Here is a 20,890-nt window from a genome sequence, read left to right on the forward strand (position 1 = left end):
AAAAATGGAATTTTATTTTTACAAAATTTACTACTGAATACTATCTTATGAACATAAACAAGCTTCTGTCCAAGTATGGTAGAAATGGTAGAAATCCAGGATATTTCAAGAAAGTTTCAAAAACTTTAACCACAGAGTGAATATTTGTGGACGCCACCTACGACGGAATGTAGGATCGCTATGTCTCGCTTTTTCAACAAAAGTCGAAGGCTCGACAAAAATCATAAGAATACCATAATGAAAGTTACCCATTACAGTCCCACACAAATAAAACCAACTTCCCTGGTAAAAAAAACACATATACTACAGATTAAAATATTGAAGCAAAACTATCCTTCTAAATTAAATTCTTTGAAAGATAATTCAATTATAAAAAATGGCCACTCACTATTTTTATATTGTATTGGTCAAAGCAATTCATTGCATAAATCTTTATACATTTTCAACAGACATATTCCAAATAATGATTTTTTTTTTCAACAATGAAATATTACTAGGACAGCACACATCTTAATTGTAAACACTTTTTTTAATAGCTTCAAAATATTGATTTTTCTTTCAAACTTAACAAATTTAACACTCTGCAATCCTACTGTCTATTTTATCCTACCAATGAAATTTGAAATGAAAACCTGATGATCTGACATTTTTCAATATATTGAAAAAACCTTAAATAACTCTGTATACATTTCCAAACAATTCCCTACAAATTTACTAAAAATTGATTGCTAGGGGTGTTCCATAAAAACAAACATAGGACAAAAAAGGCACTTTGAAATTTCAGCTATGGGTTGTGTTAATGACGTTTTAGTAGTAAAAATGCAAGAGATATTGTTAAAATGATACTATACTTGTAGGTGGTAAACCAATTTTTAAATTTCCACCTAGGTACTAATTATGTATTAATTGAACAGCCTTTCCATATAAGCATTAATGGAACAGCCTTTACATATACAGTAAAACTTATTCCAACAATTCATGTTGATTCAATGGATGATATTTTAAAGAAATTTTTATTCCTTCCACAGATTCTTACTCTGTGTGCCACACAGATCATGTGTGATGAATAATGTGATCATGTCTTGTAAGATGAAGATATGTTTAGTTCAAAGGTGGATCATGTTTTGCGTAATCGTTTATTTGAAGTTGGCGTCTGTGATGAGATTCTTTTACTCTGCCTTGTTGGTGTAGAGGGTACGGATGAAGCAGAAGCACTTGATATCACTATAACATCCTCAGGAACATTCAGAGTACCCCCAGAGGCTCTGGTCGAGGGCTGAGAAGTACCTCCAGAGGATCTGGTTGAGGGAGAAGGGGTAGTTCCTGAACCTCTGGTGGAGGGTGTTTGTGTTCTGGCTGGTGGTGTCAAGGTAGTTCCTGTGCCTCTGGTTGAGGGTGCAGTTGTATTTCCTGAACCTCTGGTCAAGGGTGTAGGAATTCTGGCTGGTGGTGTCAGAGTAGTTCCAGAGGATCTGGTTGGTGGTGTCGGAGTAGTTCCAGATCTTGTTGGTGGTGTCGGAGTAACCGCTGAAGTTCTGGCTCTTTTATTTGGTGACGGGGCATCACTGATTGTTTTTGTCTGTATGTTAGGTCTACTTGGAGGAATAGATCTTGTATTCTGCATTGTAACACCTTAAAAATAAATTTGATTATTTTTACTACAACATTGAGGATATTTTTAGGGTTTTCTTGATAGGTTTCTCAACAACATTTATCTTACCATATAACTAATTTAGATAAGACTAAGAGTGGCCCATGTTTCCACGAATAAAGAAGTTGGAACAGTACAGTTTATAAAGCCATCAACACTGTTAAATGCAGGTTTGTTTGTTATTGTAGCAGTTCAGTGATTCTGTTGTTATGCCTTTTTCCTCTTACGGTTGATATGTTTCCCAGAGTTTTGGATTGAAACCTTGATTTGTTTTCCCTAAATCAATTTATGACTATTGAACAGCTGTATACTACTGTTGCCTTTATTCAAACAAAACAATAAACATGAAAATGTTTTATTCATTACAACAAGCAAAAGATCCTGAAGTGTACAAGTAGTCGAACATAATGTGATCAGAATGTAAAATGAAAGTTTTATATTTAAGTGATTAAAATACTCTGACTTGATTTTCAACAAATAAAAACATTGTTAAATACAGGTACTACCAGAAAGGCTCACAAAATGATACATCTGCTCCCCCAAAATAAAACAATGGAAAAGACTATGATTAACTTTAACAGCTCAATCTAAAAAATTAAATAAGTTTGCGATCTGGTTATATGGGGCAAAAATTGAGAAATCTGTGGTAATAATAATGAATTTACAGTAAAGGATTTTCATTTACCTAATTTATACTCTACATCTTTGAGTTGTTGCTCAGCTTCCCGACATTCTTTATGTTTACTTTGCATTTCAGCATCTTTATAATGGTCTACTTGTTCTTGCAGTTCTTCCTGGGCTCTCTGTGTACGTAACAATGCTGCCTTATAACTCTGTACAGTACCTGTAATTGTAATTCATAGATAAATCCTCAGTGAAAGGAAAGGTCATTTATATTTTCTGAGGCAAAAATAAGAATTTTTTCCTATTAGAATATACATTTTCACATGTTGCTAGGATGGCTTGTTTATTCCCTGCTGCAAAATTTTAAACATATGAAACATATCTATAATTTGCATTTTGTGGAGAATAATATTCATTTCCGTACAACCGTACTCCTTTCCTCACACACAAATAGTTCCCAAGCACACTCATTTGATGTATTTCACCTATGATTTATGCTGTTCCACAATAGGCATTTCAGGATTTAAAGGACTATTGGTAATTTACTGTTTGTACCCCAAAATAAAAATAAGTGTCACAGCATTGGTTGAATTGCCATTGGTTTGGACGATTTGAACCAATCAATCCATTTGATGTACACTTTTGAGGATATATTAACCAAATTGCTTCCAAAGTTGAAAAGGTGAACTATGAACTTTAAATGTCAGTCCTATATTGATATAGAAATCATTGACAGAAGGACTGAGTAGAGGTGTCAAGAGGATTAAGATCACACCTATGTTTCCCTGGTTCATTCCCTCTATTCCCACTTTTTATAAATCTGGTAAGAAAAGGTAAAATTTCATGTGGGAATAGAAGGAAAACTTGTGCAAACAAAGGATTATACTGTACAAACATTTTTTAATCAACTGTTAATTGACCAGGTTTTTTTTATTAGAACAGGTAATAAGTTATTTTTGCATCTGTTTAAATTCTGGTTTTTTTTTAAACAAGATAAATAATGAAGTTAAGTTAACAGTTTTCACACATTATTTTACATCTTTGATTATTGGTCCAAGTAATTATATTTTAAAGTATACTTTTATTCCACATCTTAAGCCAACAGGAATCACCAAAAGCATTAAATTATCGTTTATTTAAAGTTACTTTGGAGTTTGAGAAACATTTATTTTGGATGACCGGCAGATATCCTTATTTCTTAAATTTGGAACTTTGAACATGAAATCTCCAAAAGAAACTGGAAGATGGCAAAACATAGAAAGAGAAAACAGAAAATGTGTATTGTGTAATTCAGATGCCATTGGTGATGAATACCATTACATTTTTAATTGTTCAGCTTTCGATAATTATAGAAAACAATGTATTGCATTTTACAATTATTAATTATAGAAATAGAACAAACACATTGAAGTTTTATGACTTAATGATCATGAATTCCCCAAAATGTACAGAACTGAACGAACTTTGTAAACTTATTAAGGAGATCAATAACAAATTGAACTTTTCTGGGTGGACAATTGTGAATGCCTCTATCTACATTCATACATTATTTATTTATGTAATTGTATTGAAATATGTATAATTATCTCTATACCTTTCTGTAATTTGGTTTGTGAGAATAAAGATATATATATATACATATAAGATTATACTTGGTTATAATATTATTTATATCATGATTTATTAGTAAAGCAGACAATTTTTTAAAGTTACAAATTCAAAGATTTAAAAATAAATCTGACTCCAATCTATTTATCATAATTTTTCTTCATTTTTAAGTACAAATTCAAAAGTTTAAAAATAAATCTAACTCCAATCTATTTATCATAATTTTTCTCTATTTTTAAGTATCAATTTGATGAAAAAAGAAACATATTACAAATAAACAAGGTATTATACCCAAACAGTGTACCAAATATGTTATGCTTTAAAAAAAAATACAGGTAAATCTTAGGTGAAATTCTAATTAACCCTGATTGTTATAAAAACAAATTATTTATCAAAACATCTATTGTTATTTGCAAGTGGGAATAGAAGGAATAGTATTTTTAAAAAGTGGGAATAGGAGGAAGACACCGTTTCCCTTTCAAATCACATACAAATTTACCACAAATTAAACCCAAACCTACAAAAAATAATTCCTTTTCCAAATGGAGAACATTAAATGCCCTTTTAATATTTATTTTAAACTACAACTAGAACTTAAAATAAAATTATTGGTTCACATAAAACACAAAGAAAAATCTCTTATTTTCAGGATTCATAATTTTTTGGAAAATAAACTTACTAATCAGAGTTGATGACTCATCAAAGGTCGTAGGTAATGGTTCACCAAACACAGCTCCTCGTAACTTTTCTATTGGTAAAGCTTTGTTCATTAATCCTCCAAATTTACCATTACTTCTAACTCTGTCACCATCTCTTGTTAGTATGGTGGGACAATGGCAAAACTTTACTAACTAAAATACAATAAAATATCATCAGCAATGAGCGATTCTTCTCACTCTGTTGCCATCTCTTGTTAGTATGGTAGGATAATGACACAAGAGTGCACACGCTGAAATGTCTCGCCTTCTATACTAATCATTGATATTATGTTGATAGTCCTAAGTAAAAAGCTAAGCTTTATAACAACTGTACCATAAACTTAACATTAACCAAGATAACTAAACAAAGACCAATGAACCTTGAAAATGAGGTCAAGGTCAGATGAACCATGCCAGGCAGACATGTACAGCTAACAATGCTTCTATACAACATTTATAGTTGACCTATTACTTATAGTTTAAGAAAAATAGACCAAAACACAAAAACTTAACACTGTGCAATGAACCGTGAAAATGAGGTCACGGTCAAATAAAACCTGCGCGACTGAAATAAAGATCATTAAATATTTCCATACACCAAATATAGTTGACCTATGGCATATAGTATTAGATAAAAAGACCAAAACTCAAAAACTTAACTTTGACCACTGAACCATGAAAATGAGGTCAAGGTCACATGACATCTGCCTGCTAGACATGTACACCTTACAATCATTCCATACAACAAATATAGTAGACCTATTGCATATAGTATGAGAACAATAGACCAAAACACAAAAACTTAACTTTGACCACTGAACCATGAAAATGAGGTCAAGGTCACATGACATCTGCCTGCTAGACATGTACACCTTACAATCATTCCATACAACAAATATAGTAGACCTATTGCATATAGTATGAGAACAACAGACCAAAACACAAAAACTTAACTATAACCACTGAACCATGAAAATGAGGTCAAGGTCAGATGACACCTGCCAGTTGGACATGTACACCTTACAGTCCTTCCATACACCGAATATACTAGCCCTATTGCTTATAGTATCTGAGATATGGACTTGACCACCAAAACTTAACCTTGTTCACTGATCCATGAAATGAGGTCGAGGTCAAGTGAAAACTGTCTGACAGACATTAGGACCTTGCAAGGTACGCACATATCAAATATAGTTATCCTATTACTTATAATAAGAGAGAATTCAACATTACAAAAAATTTGAACTTTATTTTCAAGTGGTCACTGAACCATGAAAATGAGGTCATTGGACATGTGACTGACGGAAACTTCGTAACATGAGGCATCTATATACAAAGTATGAAGCATCCAGGTCTTCCACCTTCTAAAATATAAAGGTTTTAAGAAGTTAGCTAACGCCGCCGCCGTAGCCGCCGCCGTAGCCGCCGCCGCCGCCGGATCACTATCCCTATGTCGAGCTTTCTGCAACAAAAGTTGCAGGCTCGACAAAAACTGAACTAAAATACAACAAAATATCATCAGCCATCAATTATTCCATCACTATTCATAATGGCTAGATAATGATAAAACTTACTTAAGGGGGCTCGCGGGTCTAAATTATTTTTTTGTATTTAATATAGGGTTTCGCTATATTTTTCTATAAATGAACTTTACCTCATACTTCATAGAAAAATGAAATGAAAAGATGGGGTTGCCGTCCATTTACGCTCACAATCTGCCTTTGAAAGAAGCATACATTTTTGTAAAAGTGCTTATTTTCTGTTGAACTGATAGGAGAAAAAGAAGTAATATCGAAATAAAAAAATAACTAAATTACAGAAACTGCTAAAATTTTACAATTATTTAGTTAAAGTACAGCTTATTCGAAAACGACAATAAAAAATATAGGTCACCAATGAGTTAAAAAAGATATTTCAATTTTAATGCCAAAAAATGGCATTTTTGCACTAAAGGGAGATAATTTGGAGCTTTTCAATGCTGTTTACATTTTAAAAATCACCTGGGGCAAACAGGAATTGATTTTTTTGAATGATTTTTGTACCATATGATAAAGTAACTAGAGGTAATTAATAAAATTTGTAATAAAAAATGTTTAATTTTTTTCTGAAAATCTCTTACCCGCGAGCCTCCTTCAATACAACCAAATGTCATCATCTCAAAATGTTGGAACAGTCAAAAGTATTTATCCATTGAAACACAAGAAAATTCTTCATACTGAAAACCTATCAAACTTGAATTTGCTTAAATTGGAAATTTAAAAATGGAAACATGTCTTAACTAGTATGAAAATTATGCTTACTACCAATAGCATAATCTTACTCTGTGAAAACAGTTGGAAACCTGTCTAAACTTAACATTCCTGTGAAATGTTGATCCCTGTGAAATGTTGATCAGGGTCAGAGGACAGAGGTCATAGACCACACATTGAGGGTTTTTCTCATAGTTGAAGCCGTAGCGGTACTTCATTTGGACTTTGATGGATAGTTGTCTCATTGCAATCATACCCCAAGTCCTTATTTTCATATTATCTTCAATTAACACTTAAGTTGTGAGTTCGAACCCACGGTATAGCTCAAAAAGTTGTGCTTTAATGAGGCGTTAAAACACCAAAAATAAAAACAAAATTATCTACATAAATACTGCAGGATAAAAATTGTATCAAACAGACATATACAAAATATAAATTTAAACCTAAGATGATTAACTATACCTCTTGCCTGTATGTGTTTGCACTATCTATATTGTCTAAAATTAATGTATCTCCTAACAGCATACCAAATACTGTAAATATACAATATAGCAATATGGTACATTCATGGTTAACACATAATAAATGGTAAAATTACAAATTTCTATTGACAGTCCCATATATCCCATTGTCTACACAAGAAAATGCTGGTAACAAGTCAAAAATATGACATTTTTTTTATCCATTCATTTGATATCTTTGAGCTTTAGATTTTTCCATTTGATTATTGACGTTTCATTTTGAAATTTCCTCTTAGTTTGTTATTTTTGTCATTTTGTATTTTCTATATCCTTTCAGCACTCTTCTGTCTTTCTAAAAGTTAGACATAAAATAATGCAAATGGACAACTGATGTGTAGATCTCCATGTCAAAGTAATAGGATTAATACTTGAATCTGCGTTACTTTATCATATGCCCAATTACCAAAACATATTTTTAAAAAATAAAAGAGCAAATACAACATTTTAAAAAGCTCTATATTTGATTTTACTTTAATTTTCAAGAGAATTCAAAAGGTAAACAACCTGCTGACCACAAGTTGTTTGAAAACTACTAATGTTGCATGACAAATTTAACAGTAAAGGTTTTGAAGTCTATACGTGTAAGGGGCATAAAACTCTGTGTTAAATGAGGAAGCTATAATATTAAGTTGAAAATCCCCATAGTACTTTCATTTTGTTTTGTAAGTTCATATCATACATATTTGTTTTTCGTTCATTTTTTGTACATAAATTATGCTGTTAGTTTTCTTGTTTGAATTGTTTTACTTTGTCATTTCGGGGTCTTTTATAGTGGACTATGTGGTATGGGCTTTGCTCATTGTTATTGGCGGTATGGTGACCTATAGTTGTTAATTTCTGTGTCATTTTTGTCTCTTGTGGAGAGTTGTTTCATTGGCAATCATACCACATCTTCTTTTTTTTATACATAAGAAAATGACAAATAAACAACAACTGTAGTTCACCAACACCTTAACTTCTATATTAATTAGATGTCAGAAGATGTGGTATGGGTGCCAATGATTTTTCTCTCTATTCAAGTCACAATTTGTAAAAGTAAACCATTAAATGTCAAAGTAGTCTTTAACACACTTTGGCTCACAACGAACAACATTATTTCCTTTTAATTAAAGACTTGGCAAGTAAAAAATTTCATTCCATAATAAAGAAATTGCATAAATTGATAATAATCAATAAATTATAGTGAATGTATCAGTTGAACATCATTTCTACATAAATGACAATATTTTAGCTTACCTATTTTACAAGACTCTGCTTCTTTAGGGAAATTTAAGAGATCTCTGGCATACATGGGGTTACCAGGAGGACGCCAATTTCTTTTGTGTTTTATATGTGGTAATGGTCTATAAAACAACAAAGTTGTAGAGGTTCAAATTATTCTATTCCACAGAAATGGGCCAATATGTGCAGTTCAATACTTTTAGGTTTTAAGGTGGTACCTAACACTACAGGGAGATAACTCTGTAAAGTCAGCTCAACATTTTAATTATGTTGTGTTGTAAAAGGAATATTAAGCTTCTCAATGATCAAAATTGGTGTTTGTCAAACTGCTATATAACCAGTGTAATTTTTCTGACAAAACGGTTGGTTCAAAAGTTTTTGAATTTTTATATTTTTGTTAAAGGGTCAAAGTAAATAATTTGACAAAATTTAATGAAAATTAAACTAGCCAAATTAATTTTAGTGAAAGTGTTGGGTACAACCTTAAACAGTATGAATAAACATTTTGAAACTTAAATCCCAAGTCAAGAGCCTATAATTCAGTGCTTTATATTTGTTGCTGATTATCATATCTATTTCTTGTCATTGTTTCGTACCATCATTTTTTTTAACATTTGTCATGTCAGGACTTTATATGGCTTGCTAGGGGATTGCTTATTGTTTAAGATGGGCAGAAGATACCAGAGTGACATTCAAACTCATAGATGGAAAATAAACTACTTGTTGACTTACAACTTCTAACTTCTATGTCATTTGGTTGAAAAGTATCTCTTTAGTAGTCATACCATATTTTTCACCTGATGATCATTAATTATACGGAAGTGTAAGTATTCAGAAAACAGGAGAATTAATATGAAAACACATCACAATGCACATGTGATGTACAGGTGCTCACATGAAGCTTAAACAAAATTTGCTGTTATGTGTAAGATTATATATGTATTGACAGATAAATTAAAAACTCAGGTGCACATTATTTAACTAATATATATAATACTATTGAATTGCACACAATTTTTCAAGAATTATTGATGTGTAAAAAATTTCCATATTTTGTATTTTGAATTTTCAGTTCAACACGTTAATATAGAAAGTGAAATATTTACTTATTCCAATCTGGTAGTGTTTTTCTATAAATAGAATCCAGGGGAAGCACCTGTTGTTTCCCATCTGTTCTTCTGTATAATTCCTTTGCCTGAAATAAATTTAAAATCAAACATTTTAATCATTAATAATTACAACATATAACACTTAAGTATCCTACATGTATGTTGAATGTTTCAGTTTTACTATAAAACATATGTATAAGTACATTTTAAAAAAGAATATCATTTATCTTTATTGAAATCTTTAGAAATGCACTGATATTGAATTTTTGTCACCTACTTCAATTATCCAATAGTTTTTCCATATGCAATAATCATAACATGAAGCCCTTTCATTAGAACTTAGGTGAACATATGCCAAGAAAATGCAGTGATGAAAGAAAAGCAATGGAAGTTAGACAGTGTTGATTCTAAAGAAACATTTAATACACCAAACTATTTAAATTGTTCGAAGAAAGATGCCTTTCATCAACGATCCATCACAAGGTCTATATGTAAGAAGGCATGTTCAGAAGTTGTTGTATGTTGATGTGGTTCAAAAGCGTTTCTCAATTCTTGTTTTTTATATAGATTAGACCATTGGTTTTCCAATTTGAATGGTTTTACACTAGTCATTTTTGGGGCCCTTTACAGCTTGCTGTTTGGTATGAGCCAAGGCTCCTTGTTGAAGACTGTGCTTTGACCTATAATGGTTTACTTTTACAAATTGTGACTTGAATGGAGAGTTGTCTCATTGGCACTCATACAATTTCATATATCTTTAATTATAGATTCAACAATTCTTCCATAAAAACTTGTATGTTGCAATGCATTTCAACTGGCTAAATCACTTGAAAAATTTAAATAAAATCCATGAATGCATTGTTATTCAATCAAGTGTTTGTGTAGGTGACAACTGAATGTATCATTACCTTATCTGTTGTGAAAGTGACAACTGAATGTATCATTACCTTATCTGTTGTGAAAGTGACAACACAATCCATATCTGAAGACATGTGCCATGACATCACACGAGCTATATCTGTGTCAGCTACCAAAGCCAGATGTCCAATCTACAAATATATACAATAATAAACATGAGAACACAGGAGCTATATCTGTGACAGCTACCAAAGCTAGATGTCCAATCTACACATATATACAATAATAAACATGAGAACACAGGAGCTATATCTGTGTCAGCTACCAAAGCCAGTTGTCCAATCTACAAATATATACAATAATAAACATGAGAACACAGGAGCTATATCTGTGACAGCTACTAAAGCCAGATGTCCAATTTACAAATATATACAATAATAAACATGAGAACACAGGAGCTATATCTGTGACAGCTACCAATGCAATATGTCTGATCTAAAACATTAAAAAATATACATATGAATACACAAGCTTGATCTGTGTCAGCAACCAATGCTAGATGTTCTATCTACAAAATATACATATGAATACACAAGCTATTTCTGTGTCGGCTACACATGCAAGTTACTAATTCTATAACCTTGCCTTTACTATCTGAAAAATCAAATTACAAAAATTATTGAACTCCCAGAAAAACTCAAAACGGAAAGTCCCTAATCAAATGGCACAATTAAAAGCTCTAAACAAATGAATAACAACTGCCATATTCCTGACTTGGTACAAGCATAAAGAAGTAGAAAATGATGGATTAAACCTGGTTTTATAGCTAGCTAAACCTCTGACTTGTATAAGTCACATAAAATCCGAGAGTTTGTGGTTTCTGTTGTCAGAGCTAGAACCAGGGCTTCCAAAACGGTCATATTTTCCGGTCATTTGTATAATGTCCGGTAAAAGTCCGGCCGGGCAAAGCATGAAACGGTCATATACTTTTTAGTTTTCAAGGCTTTTTCGGTCATTTTTACATAATTCACGATCTTTTTGACCCAACCTTTTACCTTTAAAACATCAACACATTTCCGGTCATAAATGTGACATGATGATTAATTACTATCAAAACAACACCTACTTCAATACTTTCTAATTTTAATCAAGGCTAATTAGTAGTTGGACAGCTGAAATCTACCTGTTCAGTTGACAGGTGAACTATGTTCGGTACCGGACATCGTATAAATTAATCGGTTTATTCACAGTTTTTTTCTTACTTTTCAGCGGTTTGTTTCTAATTGATTTAGTCCAAAAGATTAAAATTATTAGAAATTAGTTTATCAACATGATTTGATAAAAAATTTAAAAAGGTTTTAATTGAAAAATCGTCAGAACTACGTCGTATGAACTAGAACACGTGTGCGCATGTGCACAGGTGGGAAATTTAATTATGCATCCTACATTTCTTCAAAAATGCTAAAATTATCATTGATACCTGTATCTAACGTTCATTTCAAGTATTTTGTTGAAGAAATAATGTGGAAAGAGCTTCTTCACTCTGTCGTTCTTTGTAAAACGTACACGGATTTTACGTATCCGTTTATGGTCCATGTTTTACCATTGTCAAGTCAACATCCGGTTAGAACAATGTGAAAACGAAGTTTTTGACAATGTCATTTTGCACAAATAAAAAGTCTAAGGCAGATATGAGCACGCTGATGTGCACACTTTGAATGATGCACTGTCAATTTAACAGTTACATCCGAACATCAAATTCATATCATATCAAAGTAAAGTTTAAAATCGTTTTTTTAATGTAATGTCAATCATTGAAATGGCCATCTGATTACCATAATTGCCTTTTGTGACTAAGTCTTAAGGGATTAAAATCGGGATCAGATATGAAATGTCCGGCTGGCTCAAATATTGTTTGGAAGCCTTGGCTAGAACCATATAATTTTTATAACATCAGCTTTCCTAGAAATTGCAGTTCTAGTGGAGCTGAATCCACGCTGATTTTATTAGCTCACCTTTTGTGATTTGTGGTTCTTGTGGATCCTCAACCATATGAATAATAAGCTCACCTTTCCTAGAACTTGTGGTTCCTGTGGAGCTGTAACAAGTGAACATATCCTCCTTGGAGCTGTCATTATATTTTCTCTTTGCCTAGTTCTCTCAGAAATTAATCGATCTACACTATCAACCTATAAAATATGTAACACTTCAAATTCTGACAAACTGTTTAGCAATGAAGGTCATCAGCAATCATTTTATTCTAAAAAGTAGGTTTCTTCTTTGATAGACTATTAGACAAATTAAGGAATATTTGTTTTTATATTTTTTTTTAATTATATACATTTATAAAAACTGAAAATTTCAAAACAATCTATTAAAGGACTGTTTATAGTAATGTCAGTTTGATAATGTGAAAGGTTTTTAAGCCTTACAATACTTAGGGGTGTTCAGAAGTTCAAATTAGTGCATATATGTGGTTGTGTGGATCATAGGACTTTTCATTTTTAAATTACAAAAGTCATGGACCTACATACCCATTGGTAGCCTTTGGCTGTTTTCTGCTGTTTTCTGCTATGTGGTTGCATTGTTGCCTCTTTGACACATTCCCCTTTTTCATGCTCAATTTTATTCACACTGATAGTAATGCTTGATAAACGACCATTAATTCCTTATTGAGGACCCTTTACTTTAAATATTAAATGGTCCTTGACCTTTCATTGTTTGAAGCAAATTTGAACCTGTAGGGATTGTGGTAAACTTACTATTATTTTCAAGAATAAATGTACAATATAAAACTCACACTTTGTAACTGTACAAGGGGTATTTTCTGTCGTCGTAAATCTTCCTTTATTCTGTTCTCCTCTAACTGTGCCTCATGTACAGAACCTAACAAATAAAGAAACAGAAAATTATCTATAGTCAGATATTATGTTGATTTTCTATGAAGTCATCCCTCCCTCCTTTATCAGACCAACTTTCCTTTGCATTTACATGCAAAATTTCCTCCATTTATGGTAAATTCCTTTGTTAAGCCAGTGGCCATCATTAAGATGTTTAAATTATAAAAATTCTCACTAAATACCGCTTAACAAATAGAAAATATGTGAGCGAGTACATTTCAAATATGGCAAGACATTTCAGTAAATTACACACAAAAAGAATGTTTCAATTTGAATAAGGCTTTGTTTGGATGTTTATCTTCATCATTCTTAACTTTATTTTTACAATCTTAAACTATCAAATACACTACAACCCTACTTTTGAGTTCCTTGATCAGCTGTTCAGTTGTTTCAAACAAAGATTTGTATGTTCTGATCACAGTTTGAAGTTCATCTCTGTGTTTGGATAAAGCTGCCATTTGTGACTGTTTCTTTGCATCTGAAAAACAAAGAATTCATTTTGATTTATGATAATGCTGCAATTTTTAACTGTTTCACTATATTTAATGAAAGATTTCAGCATGCAATCATCTTTACTTGATTGATTAAAATGAGATATGGGTGTGCATCAATCAAATAGCAACCCATAGACACAAACATAGTAACTTTGACCTTGAAGATAGACCTCAAAATCAATACAGATTATTCTCTCATTATAAGTGACCAATTCAACTGATTTTTATAGTTTGTTCTTATGCTGTACTGTCCCAGGTTAAAGGAGGGTTAGCACCTTCAAACTAGTTTAATCCTGCTACATTCTATATATGCATGTCCAAAGTCAGGGGCCTATAATTGAGTGGTTGCTGTTTGTTGCTGTTTATCATATTTGTTTAAAGAACTAATTTAATGTGTGTTCTTGTTTTGTGCTGTATTACGACTGTCTTCCGTTATGCATTACTTTGAACATAAATCCAGCCATTAGTTGTCTTGTTTAAATTATTTCAAATGTGTCATTTCAGGGCCTCTTGCAGCTGACTGTGTCGTATTGTTTTTGCTCATTGTTAAAGGTCATAAGCTGACATATAGTTGTTATTGTTTGTGTCATTTGGTCTCTTGCTTCTCATTCCAATCATACCACATCTTCTTATTTTCATATATATCAAAGTAATGTCCCAATCATATAATTAACATTTGCTTCAGCATTTAAATTTCTTACTTCTGGACATCAGTTGTCTTAAATTTCTTCAAAACAGAAATAATGCACATTGTAATTTGGACAGAGTGTGAAACAATGGTTTTCGTTAATGTAAGCACAAAATGGTTCACATGAGTCTTAAGCTTGGGAAGTAGAAAAAACATCTGGCCAAAAAAATGGTCATTAGATAGCTTAATAGCTACCTTTTATTAATACTGCAAAAGAGGCCTAGGGTGAAACAACTAAGTCACACTATAACAGTTATAAATGAAAGGAAATATTTAGCATAAAGCTAGATCAATAACTCAGCAGTGTATTCTTTTAACACTACATTCATTAATAATTCAATGTTTGTATTGTTTTAATCAGGTTAAGTTTATTGATCAAACAACTCCCTGCTGATTATACAAGTACAGGTAAACCAATTAAAGTCTTGAAAAGGTGTTTATTTTCATTTATTATTCAATAAAGATAGAAAAATACCATCTATATTGTTAATAAATCAACTTGTTTCTTTTGTAAAAAGAGATGAATTTTATATGTGAATGAAACACAGGATGGCTTACAAAGAGCAACATTACTCGCAGAAATTGGGATTTATAATCGTTAATGGACAAAGTTTCTTATACAGCTAAGAAAGTGCCTTCCACATGTTCTAACAACCTGTGAAATTATCACTGTAAAAGAAGGTAAGATTAAAGGTAAAGTAATTTTCACATTCAATATTTTCTTTATATTTCTTATTTATCATAATACTGTGGATTCATTTATTTTGTGTACCGATTTTCATGGATAAAGAAAAGCTCGTATTTCAATGGATATTTGATTTCCTAGTTTTGTCAAATTTAGCTCACATATATACGCCTTTAAACATTTTAAAATAGTTGTTTACTATACCATGATATCATGAAATATTGGTACTCCTCAAATAATACTGTATTGAATCTACAGTATATATTTTTAAGTTTAATTATTTTTTTTGAATATTGTAAAGGCATTTATGCTTGATTTTTAATAAACTACATCTGGTGAATGGTGCAGAATTGTCTGCATTATATTTATTTTGTCATAATTAAGTCTTTTGTTGTTTTTAAGGAATATATTTCCCTTTTTGTTTGCAAAGATCTAATTCCTTGACTGATTTTGGCTAAACTTTTTGTTCTTTTTGGTTTATAAGCTCTTTATTCTTTTTAGATTTTCAAGTTTCAGCATCACTGAAGATTTATTTATTGTCAGAATGGAAAACTTGGTATCATTAATCATGTTAATGTTATTGCAGACGAAAATAACTCTTGTAAAAGTTTTGTCAATAGAAAATATTTGACCTTGCAAATCAAATATAAATATTAATTAAAAGACAACAATTAATTCAAAATTCAAATTATAAATTTTTGGCCTTTAATAAATGTATGTATAGCCCTTTGTCATAGCTTTTTTTTAACAATCCAATCAATGTTTATATTACAGATTTAACACCATAAGATGTCTGTTGCCAGCTCGGGATATGATTCATGGAGTAGGAGAAAGGGGAGACAATCTAATGAGAATCAGTTACGTTCTAAATCTAGATCAGCCACACGGTCTCAAACAAACCATCCAATTTACTCCGTGTTCAGAAATCCTCAGGGTTACACAGAATTAAATCTGACCAAGCAGCTTCTAACAGTCGTTCCACAGGAAGTATCTCAGTTCAATAGACTTGAAGTCCTGAATCTGTCACACAATGCATTAGATGACCTTCCAAGCTCCCTTGCACGGATTCGAACTCTGAAGTTTCTTCTGGTAGCCAATAACCTGTTAACACATCTGCCTGAGACAATCACAAATCTGACACATCTGATAATGTTAGATTTAACACATAACAAATTGACAAGTCTTCCACAGAATTTGGGGTCATTACGAGTCTTACAAACACTCAAACTAGGTCAAAATCAATTTGAAACTTTACCACATGACATTGGTCACATGACCATTTTAAAAGATCTTGATCTTCATAGTAACAATCTGTGTTATCTCCCCTTTACGATTCAAGGATTACGAAAGCTCAAATATTTAAAATTAGCAAATAATCGGTTCGATCAGGTGCCGATTCCAGTCTGTAAACTGCATTCACTCAAAGTTCTCAATTGCCGTGGAAACAATTTACAAAGCCTTGCACCTGATTTTGAAGCTCTTACAAATCTGAGGGAACTCAATTTATCCTACAACCGTTTTGAAAGTATTCCAACAGCTATTTATAGTCTGAGTGAACTGAGATATCTGAATTTAGCAGGGAACCAGTTAAAACATGTGTCCCATCACCTGACCTGTTTACAAGGACTCCAGGTTTTACATATTCAGGGGAATAACATCACATCTTTTCCCGATGGTTTTGTTCAGATGCAGTATCTCAATATAGCATCCAATCAACTTACAACATTATCAGTGGTCAACAGTCGAAGACTGAAATATCTAAATCTGAAAAAGAACAATCTAGAAAGTATGCCACTGGGAGTTTACAATATTTCTAGACTGGAAACATTGAATCTGAATAGTAACAAAATCACCAGTGTTTCTAAGGATATTGTACAACTAAAGAAGCTGAAGTATTTAGATCTAGGTGACAATGTTTTATCCTGTTTTCCAACTATAATTGACAAGATGAAGAAGCTGGACTACTTCAATCTTATTGGCAATAATATAAGTCATCAAGTCAAACTGAAGAACAAAGATAATCCTGAACATACTCATTTCCGTAAATCAAAAAGTGCTCACAAGCAAAAATTATCAAGTTCAAGATTACAAACAATTAACCACTTATCTATGATTGGTTCAACACCAAAACATTCCCAGAAATCAATGTTTTCTGAATCACATGACCTAGATGAACTGTTGCAGAATGGATTCTCGAGGAAGTTACTGGATAACAATTACGGATCAGTTATAATTCGAAGACAATCAAACGACCTTTCTGATGACTGTTCGTCCTTGACCTTACAGAATCATTTTATCCGAGGTAATAAGAGTGATGCTGGACACAGTGTTGTTACCTCCAAGACAGAAGATGACCTGTTTGGAATATTAAACCAGTTAGAGACCTTCCTAAATCAAGATTTCAGAGATCCATCTAATCTCTCTCTGTCAGGCAGGTCAGCATGGTCAGTGATATCTATAAAATGAAAATGTGGTATGATTGCCAATGAGACAACTCTTTACATGAGAACTGAATAACACAGAAATTAAAACCTAATAGTCACCATACAGTCTTCCACAATGAGTAAAACCCATACACCATTGTCAAGCTTGCTTTATGGGAATTAGAGAATCACTCTCTGTCATATCATGTTCAACTTTGAGATAGCAAAATAGATAAAGATGCAATATTTCGAACTTTTCAGAAAAGCTCTGTTTTAAGGTATATTTATAACAGAGGGCAGAAAAAATGATTAAATACAACCTTAAATAATAAAAGTCTATACCCGAGGCTAAGAACCTGCTATCTGATAATTACAGGACAGTTACTAGCAATATATGGGACCCAAATGAGAACAGAGCCAGTCAGAGTGTTATGGGTATTTTCCTCTCATGACTGAGAGTTTATCTGTCACTGAGGCCCACAACACTAACTTGTTACTACCTTTTTAATACAGGACAGTAACTAGCTGTATCTGGGACCCTAATGAAAACAGAACCAGTCACAGTGTATTAATTATGGGCATTATTTCCTCACGAACTGAGAGTTAATATGTCATTGAGACCCACCAACTTACATGATACTTATGTACCTTTTTGTTACAGGACAGTAACTAGCAGTATCTGGGACTTTAATGAGAACAGAACCAGCCACAATGTTATGGGAATTGTTCTCTCAAGAACTGAGAGTTTCTCTGTCACTGAGGCTGGTGGCAACTTCATATCAGCAGTTGAACCTAATATGTCCATATCTATACCTCAAAAGTCAATAAGTGGAACATTACATGCTAGTCTTAAGGTATGTCCATATATTAAAATTGAGAATGGAAATGGGGAATGTGTCAAAGAGACAACAACTCGACCATAGAGCAGACAACAGCCGAAGGCCACCAATGGGTCTTCAATGCAGCGAGAATCTTCTGCACCAGTGTTGTCCTTAAGCTGGCCCCTAAATAAATATATATACTAGTTCAGTGATAATGGACGCCATACTAAACTCATTAGTCTAAAGGTACATCCCTATATTTATACATGATAGTCTAAATGTAAATTCCTACAAATTTTAAAAGCATTGTTTAAGTGGTTCAAATTTCATGGAATCAACTTTTTCTAATATGGCAAATACCAAAACTACTGAATCGGAAAAGTGAAAATCAACAATTTTTAACTTGACCTCCATTTTGTCATCAGTAACAACATATGATAATTTGAATACCATTGGTAGAAGGAATCATACATTTTTAAATGGAAACAACATAAAGTGCACTTTTCCAATATATCTAGGACCATCTTCTAACCGGGTAAAGTGAAAATCATCAATAGCTTCATCTTGTCATTAGTATCAACATTTTAAAATTTGAAATGGAAGTCTTGGGTTCACAAGTAATTGCAAAGAAACTTTAGGCCAACATGTTTGTCCACCTTGTTTAAATAATTTAATAACTTGATTTTTCCTATTAAACACAGTTTATAATAAAAATCATTGCATGCCTCAAAAATTTAATTCCTATATATATTTTACAGATTATCAAGGTAGAAAAAGAGATGTTGAGTAACCTTAGAGAAGACAACACAATCATTGCTAACCTCTTGTCTGTTGGACCTATTGTCTTCCTCAAGGCTAACAAAGATACAGACTTCAACCATCTAGTAACCATGACAATACCTTCACCCAAACAAACATCACATGGACATTTAATTCTACTGACAATCAGGGAAGATAACTCATGCATACCCACATCAAGTGGTCACCGGCAGAGACATGGATATATCACCCTGAATGCTTGGCAACTAACAGGGTAAATATTGTACAGTATATCCAATTATTTTCTTGTCTCCTTTTGTTAACAGTTTGGGTCTGAGATGGAACTGTTAAATCACACGATATAACAGATATTTTACAAATATAACTATCTTAACAGGACCTTCATTTTACACTTGATAATAGCTATAATTTTTTTTCCCTGTTGATATAAAGTTTTCATGTTCTTTCCTTATACATGTTATACATTTGACACTTTACTTTATAAGACTAAAAAGAGATAAACAGGTATTTTTCATTTTTGTTAATTTGCTTTAATTTTCATATGTCAATGTATGTAAAGATAAATGAATATCATGTTCTTTATTTTCTTTCATATCCTTTATTTCAGAAAAGTTGCTGTAATAGCCCAGGCCAAATGTAAATACAAAGCTTGCAAATCTATGGAGATGTTACTGAAAGTCATAGAACAATCTGTATAGTCACTTTTGATTTAACTGGAATTGACCAATGCATCTGTATAGTCAATATATAACTGAATAGAATTTAACCAGTGAATTTGTATAGTAAATTGTAATTCAACTGAAAATAACTGCAAGATCTGTATACAAAATTGTGATTTAACTGAATTTGATAGAATCTGTATAGTCAACTGTGATTAGCTATAAAATTTAACCAATGAATCTGTATAGTCAATTGTGATTTAACATGATTAAAAGGAAGAATCTGTATAGTTGATTTTAATTTAAATAAATTTCACAGAATTTGACTGATGATTCTGTATAGTAAATTAATTTTTAACTCAATTTAACCAATGAATCTGTATAGTTAATTGTGATTTAACTGAATTTAACAAATGAATCTGTATAGTTAATTGTGATTCAAAGGAAGTTAACAAAAAAATCTGACACTCACATGTTTCAACTGAAAATATACTTGATTCCATTCTAAAGCATACACACACCTTAAAAATGTTTAATGATTTACAACGGAAGCAAACTTTAATATGACATCATATTCTTTGGGTGAAAAAGTCAAGTAAAACAGTCTGCATAGATGCCAACCCCCTTTTGACACAATCAGTAACAAACTATCAAATTTTCCGTATTTTTGAAAAGTTTTCAGTAATCATTCATAAATGTGCATTTACCAATAAAAATTACTGACGAGTGGTTGCAAAGTGATGTGCACTAAAATTTGTCGTTTAACATGTTGTCTGTGGTAGCATTCCATTCACTAATTGTTCAGATGTTCTCTACTCGTACATTTTCGTTTTGTCAAGGAGAAGAAGAGAAAGGGGGAAAGCTACTTCATAAAATGCAAGTTTGCCTCTTCGGAAGTCAG

The 20,890-nt window shown here is 32.1% G+C and overlaps 2 protein-coding genes across 4 annotated transcripts in view; one reads left to right on the plus strand and one right to left on the minus strand.

Annotated features, from left to right (window-relative positions):
• Nucleotides 1-910: 910 nt before the first annotated feature.
• LOC143055648 (structural maintenance of chromosomes flexible hinge domain-containing protein 1-like) overlaps nt 911-20,890 on the minus strand; it is a 77,909-nt gene continuing 57,929 nt past the window's right edge. The window contains exons 40-49 of one of the 2 annotated variants that reach the window (XM_076228811.1): nt 13,798-13,917; nt 13,340-13,425; nt 12,609-12,728; nt 10,629-10,730; nt 9,679-9,767; nt 8,588-8,694; nt 7,293-7,363; nt 4,563-4,734; nt 2,337-2,495; nt 911-1,632 (exon numbers count right to left, since the gene is read on the minus strand). In XM_076228811.1, coding sequence (XP_076084926.1) covers nt 1,118-1,632; nt 2,337-2,495; nt 4,563-4,734; nt 7,293-7,363; nt 8,588-8,694; nt 9,679-9,767; nt 10,629-10,730; nt 12,609-12,728; nt 13,340-13,425; nt 13,798-13,917 — 1,541 coding nt within the window. In that variant the 3' untranslated portion in view covers nt 911-1,117. The remainder of the gene's footprint in view (nt 1,633-2,336; nt 2,496-4,562; nt 4,735-7,292; nt 7,364-8,587; nt 8,695-9,678; nt 9,768-10,628; nt 10,731-12,608; nt 12,729-13,339; nt 13,426-13,797; nt 13,918-20,890) is intronic. The other variant, XM_076228812.1, reaches the window with a different exon arrangement.
• On the plus strand, nt 15,126-20,315 carry LOC143055649 (uncharacterized). Of its 2 annotated transcripts, none has more exons than XM_076228813.1 (5): nt 15,126-15,302; nt 16,081-17,750; nt 18,391-18,583; nt 19,309-19,583; nt 19,938-20,315. In XM_076228813.1, the coding sequence occupies exons 2-5, from the start codon at nt 16,096-16,098 to the stop codon at nt 20,026-20,028; spliced, it is 2,214 nt and encodes a 737-aa protein (XP_076084928.1). In that variant the 5' UTR covers nt 15,126-15,302; nt 16,081-16,095; the 3' UTR covers nt 20,029-20,315. The 2 variants fall into 2 exon arrangements, with proteins under 2 accessions (XP_076084928.1, XP_076084929.1); XM_076228814.1 differs by having other exon boundaries at nt 16,081-17,741.

The sequence above is a fragment of the Mytilus galloprovincialis genome, chromosome 12 (assembly GCF_965363235.1).
Source record: "Mytilus galloprovincialis chromosome 12, xbMytGall1.hap1.1, whole genome shotgun sequence".
In the NCBI taxonomy this organism is placed as follows: Eukaryota; Metazoa; Mollusca; class Bivalvia; order Mytilida; family Mytilidae; genus Mytilus; species Mytilus galloprovincialis.

Coding starts and splice junctions, on each gene's coding strand:
- LOC143055649 (XM_076228813.1), top strand. CDS start 16,096: ATGTCTGTTGCCAGCTCGGGATATGATTCATGGAGTAGGAGAAAGGGG. Junction 17,751..18,390: donor CTGTCAGGCAGGTCAGCATG/GTCAGTGATATC, acceptor TTTTTGTTACAG/GACAGTAACTAGCAGTATCT. Junction 18,584..19,308: donor CATTACATGCTAGTCTTAAG/GTATGTCCATAT, acceptor TATATTTTACAG/ATTATCAAGGTAGAAAAAGA.